The sequence below is a fragment of the Neomonachus schauinslandi genome, chromosome 10 (genome assembly GCF_002201575.2).
Source record: "Neomonachus schauinslandi chromosome 10, ASM220157v2, whole genome shotgun sequence".
Lineage (NCBI taxonomy): Eukaryota > Metazoa > Chordata > Mammalia > Carnivora > Phocidae > Neomonachus > Neomonachus schauinslandi.
The window spans coordinates 19,440,160-19,462,873 of record NC_058412.1 but is presented as its reverse complement, the minus strand read 5'-3'; the positions used below and the strand labels follow the sequence as shown (position 1 = coordinate 19,462,873).

General features: G+C 39.4%; 1 protein-coding gene across 1 annotated transcript in view; it reads right to left on the bottom strand.

Annotated features, from left to right (window-relative positions):
- Nucleotides 1-22,714, bottom strand: part of NCOA1 (nuclear receptor coactivator 1) — a 104,518-nt gene that overhangs the window by 4,486 nt on the left and 77,318 nt on the right. The window contains exons 15-19 of the mRNA XM_021697776.2: nucleotides 18,226-18,327; nucleotides 15,606-16,008; nucleotides 11,853-12,027; nucleotides 6,205-6,388; nucleotides 1,782-1,871 (exon numbers count right to left, since the gene is read on the bottom strand). Of these exons, the coding sequence (XP_021553451.1) occupies nucleotides 1,782-1,871; nucleotides 6,205-6,388; nucleotides 11,853-12,027; nucleotides 15,606-16,008; nucleotides 18,226-18,327 (954 nt within the window). The remainder of the gene's footprint in view (nucleotides 1-1,781; nucleotides 1,872-6,204; nucleotides 6,389-11,852; nucleotides 12,028-15,605; nucleotides 16,009-18,225; nucleotides 18,328-22,714) is intronic.

Here is a 22,714-nt window from a genome sequence, read left to right as displayed (position 1 = left end):
ACCAGACCTCAAAGGACTTCAGATATGGCCACACCTTCACAGACAGGCAAAGCAAGACGAACACAAATCCTACGATTTGCCAGGTGAGAAGAGTGGTGTGAGTGGAGTCCAAACCTCGTAAGATTTTCCGACAGTTTTCATACCAATCCAAATGCTGTTTCAGAGCTCCAGAACTTTAAAACTCGGTTGTTTAGTTTTAATTAATTTGCCAAGCTGCCCAGTATATGTCTCTGCAGGAGTAAGACTTTGGAAACCTTCTAATGAAGACTTCATTTTCCCCATCACAAAATCCCCTCTTCACCCTCACAGGACTCAGATCCTATCTCCTGCGGCTCCAACTACGGACATGGCGCTAGCTGGTCCTCCTCCTCCTGAGGAGGCTGCTCACTGCTCCTCCTGTCCCTCTTCCTCCTCAAGATGAAGCCTGAGCTGTTGACTGCAACACTGCTCCTCCTGAGGGTGACACTTCATCTGTAGGACTCAATCCAAACCCCTGAGTTTAGCATTCAAGGCTCCTGGAAATCTGCCCCAATCTATTTTACCAAACTTAATTCCTATAAAATCTTATTTTTACCTTCAGTGGATTTGGTTTCCCAGGACCATGCTAAGACATTACTGTTTCCCTGTCTCCGTGCCCTCTACTTACGGTCCCCTAGACTTGCAAGCACATTCCCTCCTCCAGCCTCTGACACCTTCTCTTTCACCTTGCCTTGCTAACTGTCCTCAAGGTCCAGTTCAGCTCCTGTGGAAATGCTCTTCTGACCCTCACAGCATTTTCTCCTTTCTTTGAACACTATGGTTCCTGTTACTTGTAACATAAATTTGAGTTTGCCTTCTTCTGGCTATGTGACAATGTGTATACGTCTACATGTTCTATCTTTCAAGAGGACCTAAGTGGTATGTCAGAAAGAGCATGAACTTCGGTGTTAGAAATACCTGAGTTGAACCTCAGCTCTGCCACTTTCTAGCTTTGTGAAATGTGCATGTAGTTAAATCTCACGGTCTGTTTCTTCATCTGTGAACAAAACGAATACTACTTCCTTCATAGGGTCGTAGTGAGGCTTACGTGAGATAAAGCACAGTGCTTAGCACAGTGCTGGGCAAATTATAAGCATTTCACAAATGAAACTTCCGTTCCTCACTTCTCCCCACAGTTCACCTAGAGGGCAAACATGTCTCATGTTTCTTTGTATCTCCACCTTACCCTAATGCCTGTATAGTATCTTAAAAATATATATTTATTAAGAGACTAAAGACTAAATCAAAGTTACTGAAGTGAACTCAAACATCCCAAATCTCTAAATTTAGGTTAATATAGGAAAGTGGCCAGCCTTGCTGTCTGTTTTGTTTTGAAACAAACTTCTAAAAGGAGGCAGAGTAACAGCAGATGCTCTATTTTGTCTGAATTTACTGAGATCTTTTGAGGTACTTTGATTACACATGAGTTTCAGAACTGTGCTTCTTTACTATATAACAATTAGTGGCCACCATTTGTGATCCCTTTATCCTGTTTTACCACTGGATTAAACCTTTTGAAAACTTCTCACATTTAACCCTCTCAACAATCCTATTAGCAGGTATCTTGTTAGTTCTGTTGGTTAAGTAGCAGCTCAGGAAAGTTCCCTAACATGTCCAGGAGGACACAGCTAAGAAGAGCAGAGCCAGGACTCACACCCAGGTCTGACTCCCAAGGTCAGGCTCTTAACCACGATGCTAAAACAAAGTTTCCTGTGTATCTAGAGTACATTTGGCAGCTCTGGGTTTTAAATTTTCTTACTGACCTGGGTTCCATCTGTTTCTGTTTTGAGAAGGTCAGTGGATGAGAGCTGGTTGCAGTAGAGGCCTGTGTGTCTCAGTGCTGGATCATTTATCTATTAAAGATAAGTACAAGACCAAATTACGAGCTAGTTGTTTAAGTTGAAGACCAAATTCTTCAATGAAAAATAATCTCACTGACAGAAAATAGGGGTGCAGCAGAAATAAAAAGCTTAGCAATTTACTGTGTTGTTATAAGTCAGGACAGTGGTTCCCTTTGCAAGGGTGAAGAGGGATGCGGAAGGGAGCATGAAGAGAACCTCCGGGGTACCGCTGATAATGTTTTGTTTCTTGATCTGAATGGTAGCTTTAAAGATGTGTTCAGTTTGTGAAAATTCATGGAGTTGTATATTTTTCTGTATACTCTTATATGATACTTCAATAAAAAGTTAAATTCACACACACAAAAGTTAATCAACAAACGACTTTTATTTCTTCCCAAGATTTAGTAATAGCAATCAGGTATATCTTCTGCCTGAATCAATGAAAAAATTGGATAAAATATATGAAACGAAGGCACTCAAGACATTGGACAAACCCAATGAAGGAGAGTGATCCCTAAGAGCTAGGAAACAACTGAGGTGAGTCCTACAATTGCCTCAGCCTACTGTCTCCAGAGAATTTCCAGGCTGCAGCCAGAGTGGGGACAGGAAACCCTGGCAGAGCCCTGCAGGCTCCCTGAGCTGAGATGATGCAGCTGGATGTCTGAGATGGTCAAGGCAGCTGGAATTCACAGGGCAGAATATCAGAGGAGAGGGAGCTATGCAGAGAGAAAGCTCTGAAGAGCTGCAGAGGGTCCCCTCGAGTCTGCAACTTAGTACTGATCTGCTAATGGATTTTAGGGAACTACCCAAAGCAGAGGAAAGAGTCACCGGAAAAGCTGCTGATGGAATAATTCCCAAAGCTCACACAGAGCTGGGAATAGGTCCTGATCCAACCAGCCACAGTGGAAAACATCGAAATTCATATAGTATCAGGCAGCATATTAGAAAGGCTTTGCCTCAGTAGTAAAGTAAAATGATCCCTATACTAAATACTGCTCTGGTCCTACTAAACAAAAAAGCAAGACCTGAAAGGATCAAACTGTTTCAAGTAACTGAACCATTTCCCAGAATAAAGCTCAAGAATGTAGGAATATCACCAAGGTAAAATTCACATGTTTGGCACCCAATAAAAGATTACCAAGTCATGCAAATTAGCAGAAAAATATGACCTATAATGAAAAGTCAATCAATTGAAACCAACCCCAAAATGATGCAGATGATAGAACTGACACACACGAATATTAAGACAGTTATTACAAGAACCATATTCTGGATGTTCAAGAAGATAAGAGGAAAGGCTAAATGTGTTAGAGGTACAGAAGATATAAAAGAGGTCCGCACTGAACTTCTGGAGAGGAAAGCGGAATACCTGAGATGAAAAATATACTGGGTGAAATTAACAGATCACACATTGCAAAAAAAAAAAAAGAAAAGAAAAAGATTAGTGAACTTAAAGCTACAGCAATAGAAACTATCCAAAATGAAACACACAGAGAAAAAAACCAACTGACCTTGTACCCCTCCCCCCAAAATCCACAAACCCAGAGAATCAGTGAGCTGTGGGACAAGTTCAAGTGGCCAACTATGTATATATAATATAATATAATATAATATAATATAATATAATATAATATAATATAATATAATAATATGTGTGTGCGTGTGTAATTAAGAGTCTCTGAAGGAAAGGAGGTGGGTGGTGACAGAAAAAATATCTGAAGAAACAATGGTCAATAGTTTTCCAAATTTGATGAAAATTATATATCCATAAATCAAGAAGCTCACTGAACTCCAAGCACAAGAACCATGAAAACAATCACTAAGGCATATTGTAATCAAATTACTTAAAACCAGTGACAAAGAGAATAATCGTTTTTAAAAGCAGCCAGAGTGGGAGAAAAATCAATCATGTACAGAGGAACAAAGAAAATGCCAGCAGATAACACATCAGAAATACTGCAGCGGCACAATATCTCTCAAGTACTGAAGGCTAAAACTAAAGTCAACCTAAAATTCAGGGAAAAAACTCTTTCAAAGATGAAGGGGAAACAAAAACTTTTTTAGACATACAAAAGCTGAAAGAATTCAGCAGCGGCAAACTATTAAGAAATGCTAAATGAAGACCTTCAGGCAGAAGGAAAATGATACCAAGCTGGAACTTTGGAGCTACACAAAGGAATGAAGACCACTGTAAATCACTACACAGGTAAATATAAACGTTCTTTTTTGTTTTGTTTTGTCTTACTTATTTTTAATTTTATTTTATTACGTTATGTTAGTCATCATACATTCTTAAAATTAAAAAAAATATGTAATTGTTTAAAGTAAAAGTACGTGGGGTATATGACCTAAGTAGACATGTATGGTAACAGCACAGGATGGGAGAAATGGAAGTAAACAGCTGTGAGGTTTTTTGTTTTTTGTTTTTTTTAAGATTTTATTTATTCATTTGAGAGAGAATGAGATAGAGAGAGCATGAGAGAGGGGAGGGTCAGAGGGAGAAGCAGACTCCCTGCTGAGCAGGGAGCCCGATGCGGAACTCGATCCCAGGACTCCAGGATCATGACCTGAGCCGAAGGCAGTCGCTTAACCAACTGAGCCACCCAGGCACCCAGCTGTGAGGTTTTTATACACGAGATGATTATCATAGCACTTGAAGGTACGTGACAATAAGTTAAAGATGTATGCTATAAACTCTGAAGCAACCACTAAAATAACTAAATGGAGTTATATATAGTTAATAAGCCATCAAAGGAGATAAAATGAATTAAAATGTTCAATTAAACAAAGAAAGGCAAGAGATGGAACAAAAAAAACCCCAAAAAAGATGAGATATTTCAAGTCAACCACATCAAGAATCACATTAAATGTCAGTGAGCTAACCACTCCAAATAAAGGGTGCAGATTGTCGAACTGAATAAGAAAGCAAGACCCAACTAAATAAGAACTACGCTTTAAGTGTAATATTCTTTTACCTAACTCATTATATTTTTTATTATTTTAATCTGCTGGAGGTAGTGAAAAATTCTAATAACTGAATAATAAGAACAAGGACAACAGACAATACTATTTAGGTCTTCTATTTTGCTATAAGAAATGAATCACTAAGGTGTTGATTTTTTTCCCTGCTAAACTCCTTAGGGACTTATTACATAATATCTGGGGAACAGAAAGTTTTCTAAAAAAATTCACATCAAAAAGGCATCCCACAGAAAAGGTAATCAGGGTCTACATGTTTTTAAGACTTGTTATAAATTATGGCTACATGAGCACAGTCTACTTTGTCGTTGCTCAAAATGAGAACAGTAACTACAGGGAGGTACTCCAATGATCTTCTTAAATATCATTTTGAATTTAGTCATTCCATCCTTAAAAATCTTCAGGAGGCTCCAGGATAAACTCTAAAACATTTAGATGGCTTGCAACGTCCCCAAAAAGCTTACCACGTAAATTCTGCTTTAAATATAGTATCAAGGTCCCCTTAACATCCATGAGACTTTTCAACCTCTGTCCCTTGCCTAGGTTATGCTGTGGCAACCAGTCCTGCATGTTTTTTTCTATTCTCTTTCTTCAGGCAAACCTGCCAAGAAGCCTTTCCTAATCACGCGGCTTTTCCTTCAAACCCTCAGTAGTGAATTGCACATACCCCTAATCTGATATAAAATGTACGGTCCCATGGAGGTCTGTCTCTTACACAGCGGTTTTGTCCTATTAAGTCAACTGATCCTTTGTTTATGTTGTGTCTCCCCAACTTGTTACTATTATCTCCCACAGAGCTATCTTTGTATATAGTAAGTACTGAATAAATGTTTGCTGAAATGAAAGGGAAAAGTGAAGAAAATGTGTTCAGAATATAAAGGGGTAAGTTACAAGCCAATGTATTATATGTATCATTTTATTTTATTTTATTTATTTATTTTTAAGTAGGCTCCATGCCCAGCGTGGAGCCCAACTCAGGGCCTGAATTCAGGGCCTGGACTCATGACCCTGAGATCCAGACCCGAGCCGAGATCAAGAGTCGGATGCTTAACTGACTGAGACCCCCAGGTGCCCCTGTATCATTTTATAATAAATCTAAAACAATAAAATCTCTTGAGATTAAAATCTTACAAGGTCTGTCAAAATTTCCATCGTATATCTAAGAGGTAGTAATTATCAAAAGATAGTGGGAAATCATAAAGAAGTGCGTCTTTTCCCCCTAGTTCATTGAGAAATAACTGACACGCATCACTGGACGGTGTGGTTATTTTTGACGAGTAACTGAACATACCTGATTTTCCCCGGAGGAATGACCTGTGGTGTGGTCTGGGGGGTGGGCAGCAAGTGTGCCAGCTGTGTCACTTACCTGCTCGGGGCACACAGTGTTCATTCCTGGCATCTGCAAAGAGCTCATCTGCATCTGGCCCATCATTGGGTTTATGTTCTGAACATTTGTGTTTCCACCTGCCATGGACACGGTGATGCTCATGTTGTTGTACACACCCGGCTGCGCAGGCGTGGGCTGGTTCTGGACAGCTTGACTGAACACACTGTTAACTCAAAAACAATCCCAATTACATCCACAGATCGTGAACACGGGGGCAATGTGACTGAACTCTGCTTCTTGAGTATTAGATACAATTCCAAAGAAAAGATTTTACATTCTTAAACTATGTGCTAAGACTTTATCTTATTACAATATATAGAAATTGAGTGTAATTCAGATGAATTTTGAACTCTGCCCAAAGGATTTAATACTAGAAAGAGCTCGTTTTAAGTTACAATTATCTGGCCTGGTATCAGAGTTGTTAAGTTCCAATTAGCGGAATAATTAAGAAACTTTTCCACATAAGTACATCTTCCAGATAACTGTAATATACTCATTTAACAATCAAAATCATTCTAAAATTTATTATACTATTTTATCTTCATAAACCAAGAATGTTCTATTTAAGCAAAATGCCTGGGCTATATATCAATGCTCAATAAATGTTCACTGAATGAATTAACAAAGGAATCAATGATTCAAAGATGGCATTCTTATACTGTGATTGCTTATACATCTTCTTAGACTTAATACTTAAGGTGAACAGTACTATCTTGTTCCACTCATTCCTTGTCTCTAGTAATAAGTGACACGTGGCAAGCACTCAGTAAATATCTGGTGAATGAGTGAATTACGGACATGGGTTATTATTACTCAGTGCTGTCAACTGATGAGGTTTGGACTGCTTCTTATTAATAGATTTTCTGGTATCTACACCAATGTTTTTCTAAGGGAAGTCCAGAGACCATATGAAGAGAATTCCCTGGGACTCGTTGAGAACTGGGACTCCCAGGCCTTACTCCAGCCCTAGTGAATCAGTTTCTGAGGGTGGGCACAGAAAGTCGCATTTCTAACTATTTATGCACATTAAGATTCAAGGGCCTTTATTCAATGTTCTAGAGCTTGCTGTCGCTTCTCAAGGATTCAGCTTCTGGTTGCTTTCACTATGCTGTAACTAAGAGGAATATGACCAGATATTTTTATTTGGCAAATGTAATGTTTTTAAAGACTCCAAAGGTCTTCTCAGGCCAGAAGGTGGCTTTATGTCTTTTCCAGAAGCAAAATGCAAGGGCAATTATGTTTTTCAGAGGGCTTGTTTTACAGACTTCCTTCTTTATGGCCTCATTCTGGACCGTTGTTATAGTTTGGACTGTTTCTCTTAGTAGGTAGAACAGTATGGAATAACCTCCAAGTAAATACAACTTGAAACTTTATATCTGAACTCCCAAATTCTAAATGATACAGATATACACATCTAAAGGAAAATGATATGAATTGTGTCTTTTATAAGTTCTACAAAACACCAAATATTTTAAGATTAGCAGTTGTTAAACAATAAACTACTGATAGAATTCTACCTATTTTAATGTTAATTCTGGAGAATTTGATTTCTAAAAATTATTTACCCCATCAGTGACTTATCTTTTCCTTATCTATTCCTTGCTAGCTCCTGGGAGGTAAACAGGATGTACTGACATTTATAGTTTCTGGTAGATTAAGGTAATCATGCTAAAATTAACAGACTGAGAAACAGCCTATTCATCATGTCTGAAGAAAAGCAGCAAATTTTCCCCAAGTAATTATAAAACACAAATGCTCAAAGAAAATTATATGCCTAGGAAATGGTCAATAATACATCTTTGAACCATTAATGTCTGTACAGTGTGTATGCTCGTGAGGCAGTGTCCCCACAACTAAAGGTGAGGAAAAACCTATTAGTTTGCTGCCCATTTTCTAATGAGAACATTTCTGCCCCAGACAATGCTCATTTGTCAACTGATCCATAAATCCCCACTGTGGAGGCTCAACTCAGGGCTATGTTAAGTTAATGCATGCAGAAGCTTCAAGGACTGCAATGATGTCATACTCAGTGAAAAAAGTTTAGGATTTAATTTCTTTTCACATTTATTCTTGGGACTTATATTAGCTTAAGTTCATTCAAACTGCTCTTGCCAATAGTTCCATTTTAGTTTCTTCCATTATGGGAAGAAGACCAAGCCCTCTGCAGCATCAATCACTGTTCTAGGTCTCAGAAGGGACCATGGGGTTCACCGGCACCTTAGGCCCAATGTGCAAAGAAATTCTCCCTCCCTCTGCTTTCTTGGTTAGCCCATAGCAGTTACTACAGTTTCTTACACTAGCACCAGGTATTTGGAAGCCCCTAAATCATGGTGGGGAGGGGGAAGGTAAGGATGAAGACTTCCACCTGAAGTGGCTTCCATAGGTATTAGAGGTATTAACAAGCAGGGAGGTGCTCCAGGTCATGTAAGTCTAAAAACAAAGGGTTAAACAACAGGCTTTCCTAGCCTTTAAAATGCTAATAAGCGCTCAGACTCCCTAGCAACTAGTATTACAAATGTGCACTGTTCCAGGACAAAGAGGTTTGGTTTAACCCTTTATTTTTCTTGCCACCGGAGAGATCATGAGAAAGAATTACATTACACCGTCTCTGAACTCTATTCCATCATTCTACTAAATGATTCTTTGTTTCACGTGTTACTTCTCTCCGTTTACTGCTGTCACCAACTGGACTCTTGGTAACTTGACAGCAAGGGCAGTTGGCCCCAGTTCCCTATGGTAGCTTGCCACAAAATGCATGTTGCCTGTGTTGACTAATGAAGCAAGTAAGCAAGTGTGAATGCTTGGAGACTTGGTGACAACTATTTTCTTTTTCAAAAGATTTGGCTAAGTCAAAGTTTACACAAACAAAGTACAACAAAAACTGAAGCCCACATTTGAATCTGAACCCAAGAAGCGACTGAGGTAGGACAGGGAATTTTTGTACTCATTCACTCAACAGATGTACATTAAGTGCTCACCTGTTCTAAAGGATGGACATACCCAAGTAAACAAAAACAAAGTCTTGCTCTTAGGATGATTATATTCTAGTTGGAGGAGACAGACCACAAACAAACGGACTAACACACAATATGTCAGGTGGTAAGGACTATGAAGAGAAATACAGAAGGGAAAAAAGGGATGAGGGGGTGGAAACTGCTGTTGTTTTAGAAATGATGGTCAGGGAAGTTTAATATGGTGACATTTAATATCTATATCTAATAAGGTGACATTTAAGGAGAGACTTGAAGTGTGAGAGCAAACCATGTGGCTACAGTGAGGAGAACATTCCGACAGAGGGATTTAAAAACGCAAAGGCCCTGAGTTTGCAATGTACTTGGCACATGTGAGGAACAGAAGAATAAACAGACACCAGTGTGCAGACTGAGTGATGGGAATAGCAGCTGAGGTCAGAAAGGGACCCAGGAACAAGATTATGTGGGCTTCACAGGCCCTATACTCCATTCTGAGTCAGTTGGTGAGTTGTGAGTGAAGGACTGCCATACTGCTCACGTTTGAAAAGCATCACTCTGACTTCCACGTGGAGATTACACTGCAGAGGAGCAAGGTGGAAGCAAGGAGACGGGAGGCTCCTTCAACAGACCAGGAAAAAGATGATGGTGGCTGGCACTAAAATATCCAAATGGGGCAGGGAAGAAGTGAGAGCTGCTAAGAAGCTGACAGGATTTGCTGATGGGCTGTCTGATGTGGGATATGAGAGGAGACAGAGGTTTTCTTCTGAATAACTGGAAGAATGAAGTTGTTGTTCACTGTTGTTCAAAAGTAGGAGAGGAGCAGGTTTTGGGGGAGAATACCCCTTCAGATTTTATCAGGTTAAGCTTGAAATGCCTCATTAGACTTCTGAGTGGGATGTCGATTAGGCAGTTGTACATACAGTATGGTGTTCAGGGGAGAAGTCTGGGCTGGAGATTTATAGACTTTATTTTCTTTTATTTTTTTAAAGATTTTATTTATTTGTCCGAGAGAAAGAGAGAGAGAGAGAGTGCACACAAGCAGGGAGAGCGGCAGGCAGAGGGAGAAGCAGGCTCCCCGCTGAACAAGGAGCCCAATGAGGGACTTGATCCCAAGACCCTGGGATCATGACCTGAGTCGAAGGCAGACGCTTAACTGACTAAGCCACCCAGGCGTCCCTGGGCTGGAGATTTAAATTGGGGAGTCATACACATCGGGATAGGCATTTATAGCTGTAAAGTAGACAGCATAACCAAGGGAGCAAGTAGATAGAATTAGCTCTGAGGCCCTCAAATGGAGCTCAGGGAGATGAGGAAGATCCAGCAGAGGACACTAAGAGACAGGATGAGAGTTACCTTTCTCAAGAGAGAAAGTTGTTCCCGAAACTAAATGAAGAATAAGCTTCAAGAAAGAATAAATGCTCAAATATGTCAAATGCTACCAACAATCCCTGCATTTGGCATTGTAGAGGACACTGATGACCTTGACAAGACTACTTCTGGTAAAGTGGTAGGGATGAAAGCCTGACTGGTCAACAAGAGAAAGAGAATAATCGTTAGAGTCTTTTAGAGAATTTAACTGTAAAGGGGAGCAGACCTGTCAGGAGGACTGTGTTTTTTCCAAAACACATTTAAATGCTTAGATGTAGGTATGGAGCTAGAGTTTAGCTGGATTTCATTAGGGAGCGTTTTGCTACCAGGGCCAAGTGCAACAGAGGGAGAGCTGGGCAAGGGAGTGGAGAGTGTCTCTAAGGCAATAACGATAATCATGGACCGTGGAATCTAAAGTGAATTTAGGAAGCTGGGATTAGAACATATTAGGAGACTAAATTCTTCTTGCATGTCATATAGACAGTTTCATTTCTACCTAATTTACACACAGTCCTCACTGAGAGCTACACAGTTCTCTAATGGGAAGATTTCCTCTCACCTTTCAGTGAACTTTAGGAGAATATGGTCTTAAGTTTTCAACTTTAACTGCCTTACTTATTATGTTGTCAGATCAAACGGCTTCCCTGTCATTAGAACCAAGACACAACCTAATTAAAAGCCTTATAAAACTCAAGTGAAGTGTGAAAAGTTCAGCAGCCAGGATTTGGGGGGAAAATGACATTAGTGAGATAATTCTAAGCAGAATGGGCAAGATGAGGCCACTGAAAATCTAGAGATTCAAAAAGCTGGCTGAGGCAGAACAGCCTGAGAAGTCTCAAAACCTCTGCTGTTGCTTTCAAACATGCTGTTCAGGCTCTAGTGAATTCTGATATTTAGCCATTCTTGCTTTAAATTTTTAGGATTTTTAAGTGTGTTTATAAAGAACACTTTTTTTTTTTTTTTTAAGTACCCATTTCTGTATCTGTTCCAGGGAAGCTCTGCTACACACAGGAGTTGATCAAGTTCTTCAGATATGCTGGCGGTGGGATGGGAAGGTTGGGGGCCACTAGATCACTTTCCTGCACTGTAAACATACAAATTTACCTTAAAAATAACTTGAAACTTAAAGGATTTAGAAGTCATTATCTCTCTTTGCTATCACATAAAATTCAGTTCCATCAACTTGCAAATGCCAGTAGCCAATACTCTTCCATTTTGATTGTGAAGGCATGACTGTTCTTATGTGCTGCAGGGATCAGGGATGCTCATATATAAAAACTTACTTACTTGTTGTTTCCCATTGCACCTTGCTGCCAGGCCTTCATGTCTGGTGACTGGTACCCAGAAGAGGGTGGAGTTGGCTGGAGCAGAGAGCTCTGAGGAGGAGGAATTGGCATCGGCACCATGGAGCTCCCCGGGCTCAGAGATGGAGCAAAGTTGGCCTCACCTTGGGGAACCATTCCTGCAAATTGACACAAATTAATTTATGTGAATACACTATAAATTTATTATTCCCATAAAAGAGAACTGCCCCGCCCCCACGAGGATCTGTCATAATATAGTTAGAAATAGCCTATTCAATAGAGTAGGGAAAACATTTCAGTCTCTTCAAAATAAGGCAGGAAATTTCAGTATAAACAGACAGAAAAGTAAACATAAGTTTGGAAGAATGCCTTCTATTCATTAACATATTGATTTGGGTACCAGGATTATGTATAATTTTTTTCTATTCTTTTTGCTTACATGGATTTTTAAGTGTAAAAAACATACATGAACATATACGACAGATTACTTGCATAATAAAATAAGTTAGAAAAAGGCAAGACAAACACCTGTGTGAAATGAAAAATGAGAAGAGTTTTGTTGTCCATGCCTCGGTCATCTCTGTGGGTTCTTCTTTCTTTCCCTGTCCTTTTTCTTTAAGCTTTACTGAGATATCATCTACACAGCCTCAAATTCACCCATCGAACTGCACAACTCAATGATTTTTTAGTCCATTTATAGAGCTGTGCTCTAAATTAGCACAGTGCAGTTTGGGCATTTCCATCCCCCGCATGTCTCCCTGTGCTTGTCTGCAGTCAATCCTCTCTCCTACCCCTAGCCTCAGGCAACCACGGATCTGCTTTCTGTCTCCTTAAGTGTGCCTTTTGGGGGCAATTTCATATAAATGTAATCATATGAGACCTTTTGGGTCTGGCTTCTTTCACTTAGATAATGTTTCTGAGGTTCGACCATTCTGTAGAATTTATTGGTAGTTTGTTCCTTTCTTTGCAGAATGATGTTTATTAGCAGCTATTGATATAATTGTGTTAAAAATCAAATGGCCATAATATTAACAATTTACTTCTGGATTTTTAGGTTGTTGCAGTGGTCCGTATGTCCACACCTGTACTAATACTATATTGTCTTGATTGACGTGACTTTATGGTAATTTTTGAAACGACAGTCATCCAACTTGGCTTTTCTTTTTCAAAACTGTCTTGGCTACAGTTTTTTTTTTTTTTTTTTTTTGCATTTCCATATAAATTTTTGCATTTCCATAGAAGTTTTAGGAGAAGCTTGTCAATTTCTCCAAAAAGCACACTGACATTTTGATTGAATTATAAGATCAATTTGGAGTAAATCTGCCATCTTTTCAGATTTTGTTTTGTACAGTGTCCACTGTTGTATCTTCAAGTTCACTAATTTTTTCTTTTGTAATGTCTAATCTCCTTATCCCATCTAGTATATTTTTCATCTCAGACATTATAGTTTTTGTCTCCAGAAGTTTGATTTTGGTTTTATTTATTTTGTCCTTGACTTAATATGTTCAAGCTTTCCTCTAGCTTTTTGAACACACGGAATAAATGTATAATTTTTAATTGTCTCAATGTCCCGTCTACTCATTTTATCATTTGTGTGATTTCTGGGTTGGTTCTGATGACAGAGTTTTCTCCTCATTATTGGTTTTATTATCCTGCATCTCTGCATGCCTGGTAATTAAAAAGACCAGATCCCAGACCTTGTGAATTCTACCTTGTTAGGTGCTGGATTTTTAAAAGTCCTTAAAAAAAAAAATTATATATATATATATGTAAAAATATATATATTTATAAATATAAATTAAATATATATATATTTTTTTTTGAGAGGGAGAGAGAGCGAGTGTATGTGAAAGGGGGTGGCAGGGCAGAGGAAAACAGAGACAGTCTTAAGCAGGCCCCATGTCCAGAGTGGAGCCTGACACGGGGCTCAACGCAGGGCTCAATCTCACAATCCTGAGATCATGACCTGAGCTGGAATCAAGAGTTGGATGCTTAACTGACTGAGCCACCCAGACACCCCTAAAAGGTCTTTAAATATTTTCAACCTTTGTCTGGGTTGGTTACATGGAGACAATTTAATTCTTTTGGGTCTTGTACCTTAAGAGACAAGAGCAAAGTTTAGGGCTTATTTTGGCTGCTACTGAGACAAAACTCTTCTGAGTATTTTACTTGACACCCCATGAATCATGAGGTTTTCTATTCTTGCTGGTGGGAAGAGAAATTGGCCCTGTGCGAACTTTGCAGATTGTTCCCCATTATCTTTCTAGGTGGTTTTCCCTGGCCTTGGTTTGTGCACGTGTGTGCGCGCGCACACACACACACCCTGAGTGGGACCCTGTGCACATCCCTGCAGTTCCTTGTGGCTCTCTCTCTTCTGGTCCTGTGCCCTGAGACCTCGAGTTGCCCTGGCTTTCCTGGACTCCCAGCGACATGGGCTCAACTGAGGGAAACCACTGGTTCCTTTTGGACTCCCTCTCCATGCAGCATGGTCTGGATAATTTTGAAAACTATAGTTCAATGTACTTTCATTTTTTTTGTTTGTTTCAGGTCTTCTAATGTTGGAGGAAGTACTTCTGCAGGTTAGAATAAAGTGAAAAAGCCTTGTCAAGTTCTCTGCATACAGAAGCCGTAAGACACATGAAAGTGGCCTTCAAAAGGTTCAGACAATATTGTAATTAAACTATGAATTTATAATCCTTTTCTTGCCCATACAGATAGTGTCAGCGATATAAACCAGCCAAAGATGACTTCATTGTCTTGAGGACAAAGGAAGTGATGTGACATAATTTTGAGTAAAAGATCTTAGAGAATTCTGGTGCTGTCTGACACAAGTCTCCCTGGGTAACTTAATTTAATAGTCAAAGGATTTTAGCACTTGTTGCCACCAGAATGAGAGTCTAAATTGATTTGGCTGTCAAAGTTGATAAGCATATTGCTATGTAAAAAAAAATCTCTATGTATCCTCAGCATTTTATTCAAGTCAAATAGCAGTCTTCTCATGGAAATTCATTTTTAGGCAGACTTATAATTTACTTTTTCTTTCATTTAGAAAATGAAGGGATTTATTTCAATTTTTTCCCCAGGAATCTGCCATTAATTTTGCATCAAAGTTTGATTAAACATCGTGGATTAATCAAATGTGTTTTATTGCCACTACCCATCAGAATCTGAAAGTGATAGAAGTAAAATTTAAAAGGACATCATCACCTAGGACAAAGAGAATGGAAGAGAGACAATGCAAACAAAAGATTAAAAAAGAAAAACCTTCTGGAAACCAGGAAGTTCCTGACACTGCAGAGGACGAGCTTTCAACTTAAGCAGCTAAGAGTGCTGACACCATTGAGAAGCCGAGACGCTTTGTAAAGATGGGTCATCCCCCTATAAACTATCAAAAACCAAGTCTCCAACATAATGAAAAAACTGTATGCACATTTGGAGTTAATGTACTTCAACCCATCGTCTGAAGTGGATTTTCATAAGATTCTTACAGGGATCCATGACAGAAAGTAAGGAAGTAAGAGAATGTACCCTGCAGACAAAATGCAAAAAAATTTAGAATCAGACAGGTCCTTCTGGATCCTCTGATTAATCATCTTAGCTATCAGTGAGTGATAAGCCTCCAACCATTTAACCACTAGTGGCAAGAGAGGGGTCCGGAGCCCCGATCTCCTGACTCCCATCCGCGCACTGGAACACTGGGGCCATTATGTATGCTTATGAGGTGCAATCCCCATACCTGATCCTGGATACTGGAAGACATTCTGCTGCATCTGAGGATTGATTCCAGTGCCAAACTGTCCTCCCATGTTTCCTGCCATGCCTCTGTTCACCATGCTGTTGCGGTTGGCCAAAGTTGACTCAGGATTTGCTGCCAGTTGTGAAAACGGGCTGGTTGAAGCAGGTGGGGTTCCTGGATTTGTACCATAGTTTGGGGGGTAGGGAAATTGCTGCGGAGCACCCTGAGGAAGACGGGGGTTCCCCATTTGAACTGGCAGTCCAGATGAGGGAGGGAGGTTGTTCCCAAAGCTTTGTTGCCTCATGAGCATGGCTCTTTGCTGCTGTATTAGCTGCCTCTGTCGGTGCTGTTGGCTGTACAACTCCCGCTGGCGCTGTGCCAACATCTGGGCGTTCAGGGGTGGCTGGAGAGGAGAAAACAAATCCTCACTTATTAATATTGTTATCATCACCACCTACTTTGGAAAGCTTACAGGATAAAGCCTCGTAGCTTGGGGCAACAAAATATGTAGCAATTATCACTATGACTTCGAACTTATCTGACGTTAGGTTGTTAGGAGACTTTTTTTCTTTTTCATTTCCCCAAAATTGACTGTGTTTCTTAGTTCCCTTCTTTTCTTACTGAGATCATTTGTTCCACTTTACTTAAATGAACAAAATGTGATTATAGTTGATTTTAATTTTCTTCATCATACTTTCCTGTATTTTCCAAATTATTTATAATGAACATGCATTATCTTTACAATTGGAAAACCCTACAAATACCATTTGAAAAAGGAAGAATCAGAAATCCAGGATCCAAAGGCAAACAAATTGTTATTTAAAAAGAAAATAGGGGCGCCTGGGTGGCTCAGTCGTTAAGCATCTGCCTTCGGCTCAGGTCATGATCCCAGGGTCCTGGGAAGGAGCCCTGCACTGGGCTCCCTGCTTAGTGGGAAGCCTGCTTCTCCCTCTCCCACTCCCCCTGCTTGTGTTCCCTCTCTCGCTGTGTCTCTCTCTGTCAAATAAATAAATAAAATCTAAAAAAAGAAAAAAGAAAAAGAAAATAGTTAGAAATAAAATAATAAACAGAAATAAATGGAACCAGCTATTTAAAAAAAAAAGATTTATTTATTTTAGAGAGAAAGCATGAGCAGGGGGAGGGGCAGAGGGAGAGGGAAAGAGAGGGAGAGAAGCAGACTCCCCACTAAGCACGGGGCCAGACATGGGGCTTGATCCCACAACCCTGAGATCATGACCTGAGTCAGATGCTGAACCAACTGAGCTACCTGGGGGGCCCCACCAACTATTTTATAACATTGTTGCAGTAAAGACTACTCCAGGTGTTAGAGTATGTTTTAATAGCTATAATACTAGGAATGACAAAAGCAGCAGTAAAATTAGGTTAAAATCACTTTTTGATCTAACTTGGAAAGCAACATGGCAGTCAATAAAGCCTTCCTCAGAAAATTTCAATTCAGATTGAGGATCTGATCAAAGCATATAGTTCCTTCAAAATTAAACTTGCCAACTAGATATAGTCCAATCTAGAAGAAACTGTGACATATGACTTTCTAATAGAAATCATCTTTACGTGAATTCCAAAAGTGGGGTCTTATTTCCTTATAACCCAATTACCCTTGCATGAGCTAATCACTGAGATTTTTAAGACATGGAAACCCAAGTATGAATCCATGAAGATGCCAGTATCTGCTGCTTAACAGCAGTTTCTTTTCTTTTCTTTTCTTTTGAGAGAGAGCAAGAGGGGGAGGGGCAGAGGGAGAGGGAGAGAAAACCAAGCAGACTCCATGCTGATCGTGGAGCCAACAGGGGGCTTGATCCCAAGACCCTGAGATCATGACCTGAGCTGAAACCAAGAGCTGGATGCTTAACTGACTGAGCCACCCAGGTGCCCCCATTAACAGTAGTTTCTGTCAATATTTATCCTTTTGGTTACGGTTGGCTTCCTGTTTTTGCCCCAAATCCATCTAGATACATTTTATGGAGAAAAGTTTTGTGTGTGAGTCCTGTCTAAAATTCCTCATCTCTCAAATTTTTGTGTCACCTTGGTTAAGAAAACATAAAAAAGTGGTTGAAACAAAAATACTAAAGTATGTGTGGAAGTTAAGTAGGGAGTGAGTACCAGACAAGACTTAGAAGGCTATCTAGTTCTTTTTGTGTTTAAAGTTTCAATGGCCCTGGGTTCATGTACAAGGATTGTTAAAATAAATAAAAAACAGAAACTGCTCATGCTCAGACTGAGGCAGAGAACACAAGGTAGTTAAGATCACTCAGCAATGTGACTGAGTTTTGATCAGGTTTCAGGTACCATTCACACAGTTTCTTATCTAGGAGTCTTATTACTGGCCCTATTCAGGATAGCAATAAGAGTGTTCTACTGATTCATCTGGTATCTAATAGCAATGACAACAACACCAATAAAACCAAACAAAGGACTCTTGGCTTTAGATCAAATATCAGTAAGGGGTATCACAAGTTGATTATAAATTCATTCTAGAAGAAAGCTGACCTACTACCTTAAAAGATCAATTCACAGATCATTTCGGACACTCAAGTCAACACTTTAAGAAACACAGCTTGGGTTAAAGAAGTACTAACAATGTCTGGTCTTCTCACATTACCTGAGGTGTAATTTGCTGCTGCATGCCTGATCTCATATTGATGCCAACTGGAGCATTTGCTGCAAACTGGTTCAAGATAGCTTGCCGATTTTGGTGGATCAACTAGAGAAAAATGGAACAATGAGATATCATATTTCTACATACAAACATATACTTTGGCCCTTACAGAGTAGCACAGACTTTTTATTGATTACTAACAAGTTTTAGTATTACAGGTTTAGTAAGATTATTTCCCATGTTTATCTGTCAAAAGGCTGGCAATTCCTAACATTTATCAAATATTTCCTGCCTATAGAACACCAAATAGGACAGAGCATTTAAAAGCAGAATCCATACACATGTGCATATATATATGCACATAGGTATATACACACATACATACATATATTGTACTTTTATTTTTTATTTTTTTAAGTAGGCTCCACGCCCAGTGTGGACCCCAATGTGAGGCTTGAACCCACAACCCCAAGATTAAGACCTGAGCTGCAATCAAGAGTTGGATGCTTAACCGACTGAGCCACCCAGGCACCCCCATCTATCACACTTTTAAAATCATGCTAATACTTAGTTATTTCAGATAAGTACAATAATGGAGAGAAAAGAAACACCAGCCCTACAACTTAAACTACTCTGAGTATAAAAGTAGGTACATAATAGGGCACATTCTACAAAGGTCTGGAAGATTAATGGAAAAGTTGAGGTACTTCTCACTTGGAGGCTGACTGTCGGATGGGTACATATTTGGGGAAATCCAACATGATTTCATTCGTTGGGGAGAATTATGTAAGAAACAAATGGTTTGAAAAAATAGACTATTTATTTAACTAGAAGAAGTAATTACTTTAGACCAGCATTTCCCAAATTGGTGTTCTAAAGAACACTGTTCTGCAGGATATTAATAGATGTGCCAGGAAAATAGCATGCTGTGCTGTATTAAGTATTGGAAATGATGGGTTACACAAGGTGAAACAGATTTCTTTACTGCAGTAATTCTATGAGACTTTAATTGGCCAAAGCACACTGTGGATCTTCAAGAAGGGGATATACTATGCAACTTGTTTTCACGAACCTTTTTTTTTTTTGCCCTGACACACATTAACATTTATCTCCTGAACAATTTTGTATGGAACACTAGTTTGGAAGATGCTGTCTGTATCAGGCTTAGAATTTCAGGGCATTGCCATGCCTTAGCTCCATCAGGTAACAAAACAAGCATCCTGGGAAGTGATATTTCCTGATAAACAATCTATAGCTTAAAGAATTTCTTGCTCAATCATTTGATGTGAATAAACTGTTCAGAGAGATAATAACAATATCAATCCTATTTTGTATTTATATGGTACTTTATAACATAAATTACTAATAAATATATTAACACTCCATATATTTTAATATATTTTATATTTTAATACATTTAATATATTTTAATATATGAGATGCAAACTAGAAAGACTGTGAAAGTTTTATAAAAGAATCCAAATTGCTGTGAGCAGTGATTAAATCTCCCATCTCCAAACAGCTCAATTCTTAATTCTGGTTTCATTAATTTTCTGACTCCCATCAGATCAGAAAACAAACTGTTTTTTGGGGAAAAGCTCATTTTACTATAAATGTAAAAATTAAAACTTTCAGGCATTCATGGAATAGGATAGAACATTCAGAATCGCTTAAAAAATAAAGATATGAACATTATGGTTTTAAAAGTCAAAGGGACTCTTGGGGCGCCTGGGTGGCTCAGTCAGTTAAGGGTCTGCCTTCAGCTCAGGTCCCGATCCCACGGTCCTGGGATCAAGCCCCGTGTTGGGCTCCCTGCTCAGTGGAGAGCCTGCTTCTCCCTCTCCCTCTGCCCCTCCCCCCGGCTCATGCTCATGCTCTTTCAAATAAATAAAATCTTAAAAAAAAAAAAAAAAGATAAGTCAAAGGGACTCTTAAGTACAAAAATCTACGTACTTCTTAAATTCTACAGACCACAGACATAAGTTTAAATAAACCATTAATTTTACAAAGATTTATCAAAAAATTAAGTATATGCAAGGTAATACATAAGGTTTGAAGGCTACAGAAGTGAGCAAATCTCTGTCCTCCAGGAATTCTCTGTTGAGTGGCAGAGGCCAATACAGAAGGGCGCCACGTACGAGTGCTACACTTGCATATCCAGACATCTACAAGGCACTTAGCCAAGAGCAGGAAGGCAGGGACCAAGAGTATGAGTGCACTCAATGGGACCTTGAAAGATGAGAATGCCAGGTGGCAAGAAGGATGGTAGAGTTAACTTAAGGCAGAAAGTACAGCAAATCTAGAAACAGAAGACGAGGCAATGAGGATAGGGGAAAATACATTAATCTCAGTGACGAAGAGAAGTAACATAGCCAGGGGAGTGAGTGGGAGTTGGGTTTCCAAACTTACAGCTTTATATATTCTTTGATTGTGAGATAATGTGAGAATGAAATGGGTGGGGATGGAGGAAAGATGCTGGAGAAGTAGTAAAAATGAGAAAATAACCTTAGGAAATAAATTACAACCTTAGAAAATAGCCTATTTAGGCTATTTTTAGAAGTAGAAGAAATTATTCTAAAGCACTTTCTGTTAAAGAAAAATTTATCTATTTCTGCCCTTGAAATAATTCTTTTCATTTCCCCCTCTCCTCTCTCTGTGTACAACCTGACTAATGCTGTATAATACAGCTGTCTCACTCTGACCTGCCTCTTCTCTCTGATTACTAAAATGCTACTCATTATCTAGCAAGCAGGTCAAGTTCTATTCTTCCTAGGAAGTCTTCCCAAAAGGATCACCATATCCTTTAACTCCTTGGAAATCTTGACTTTTGGTCAGTGGGAGGAGAGAGAGAGGTCAGGAGTCCTCAGAGCTGGGGACATAAATTCAAAAGTCTATAAAGGCCAGGTCAAAAGGCTTGTATTATTAAAGGTAATGTGGGGCTTGTGGCCAGTGAACAGTACAAACTCAGCCTACACATATAAAACACACACACACCCAGAGTTCGGGCTGGCTGACATTTTGTCTGTCTGAATGGATTTTTTTTCAATGCCTTATCAAGAAGTCCTTCCATAGGAAGCCTAAAAGATGATTATCTAGCCTAGAGGTTCTCAACCAGGGATGATTCTGCCCCACAAGAGAAATTTAGCAATGTCTGAAGACACTTTTGGCTGCACAACTTGGGGAAAGGTTGCTACTGGCATCTAATGGGTAAAGGTCAGGGATGCTGTTAAACATTCTTAAATGAATGGGAAAGCCCCCTATAACTAGAATTATCTGTCCCAAAATGGCAATAGTGCCAAGACTGAAAACCCTAATTTAGCCACCGTGTAAATTCTTGACGAGGAGTTCTTTTATTTATTTATATATATTTTTAATGATTTTATTTTATTTGAGAGAGAGAGTGAATGAGAGAGAGAGAGAGTATGAGAGGGGGGAGGGTCAGAGGGAGAAGCAGACTCCCCACCGAGCAGGGAGGCCGATATGGGACTCCATCCGGGGACTCCAGGATCATGACCTGAGCTGAAGGCAGTCGCTTAACTGACCGAGCCACCCAGGAGCCCCTCTTTTATTTATTTTTTAAGATTTTATTTATTTACTAGAGAGAGAGAGAGAGCGTGCGTGCGCGGAGGGAGAGGGTGAGAGAATCTGAGCGCAGAGCCCCACATGGGGCTTGATCCCATGACTTCAAGATCATGACCTGAGCCAAAACCAAGAGCCAGATGCATAACCGACTGAGCCACCCAGGTACCCCGACAAGGGATTTATTTTATTTTTTTAATTTATTTATTATTTATTTATTTAAAAAAGATTTTATTTGACAGAGAGAGAGACAGCGAGAGAGGGAACACAAGTAGGGGAAGTGGGAAAGGAAGAAGCAGGCTTCCCGCTGAGCATGGAGCCTGATGCGGGGCTTGATCCCAGGAACCTGGGATCATGACCTGAGCCGAAGGCAGCCGCTTAACTGACTGAGCCACCCAGGCCCCCCAAAGGGTTTCTTTTAAAGAAGATATTCTTCTATCAGGCAGTTTTCATTGCCAGAAATTCTAGAGGTGAAATTAGCTTCCCTGTATCTTCTGCCCTTTGATCTTAGTTCTACTTTCTGGTCACTTCTATTTTCTCTAATATATAAAAAATAATCAATAGTGGTTCTTCTACCAGATCCACACATTTCTCCAGTACTCTAACACATAACACATGTGGATTTCGCTTGTTTTAAGATGGCTAAGTATATCACATTTCTTTATGTGTCTCCAATGTTACTCTCCCTTTTCATAGTATTCTTTTCTTGAGAGTATGAAGACCCTGGCTGGAAAAGAAGAATACAAAACTAGAACAGAATAATTACATCTTTTATGAGCCAATCTTACATAATTTCCTACAAGCAGCAGGTCTACCCATTTTTGCTGTTGTCCTTTTCTCAAAATAGAACTTTAAGAATTCTTTACTGGTATCATGGATATATTTTTTTGAGACTTTGCTTATTTGACATGTG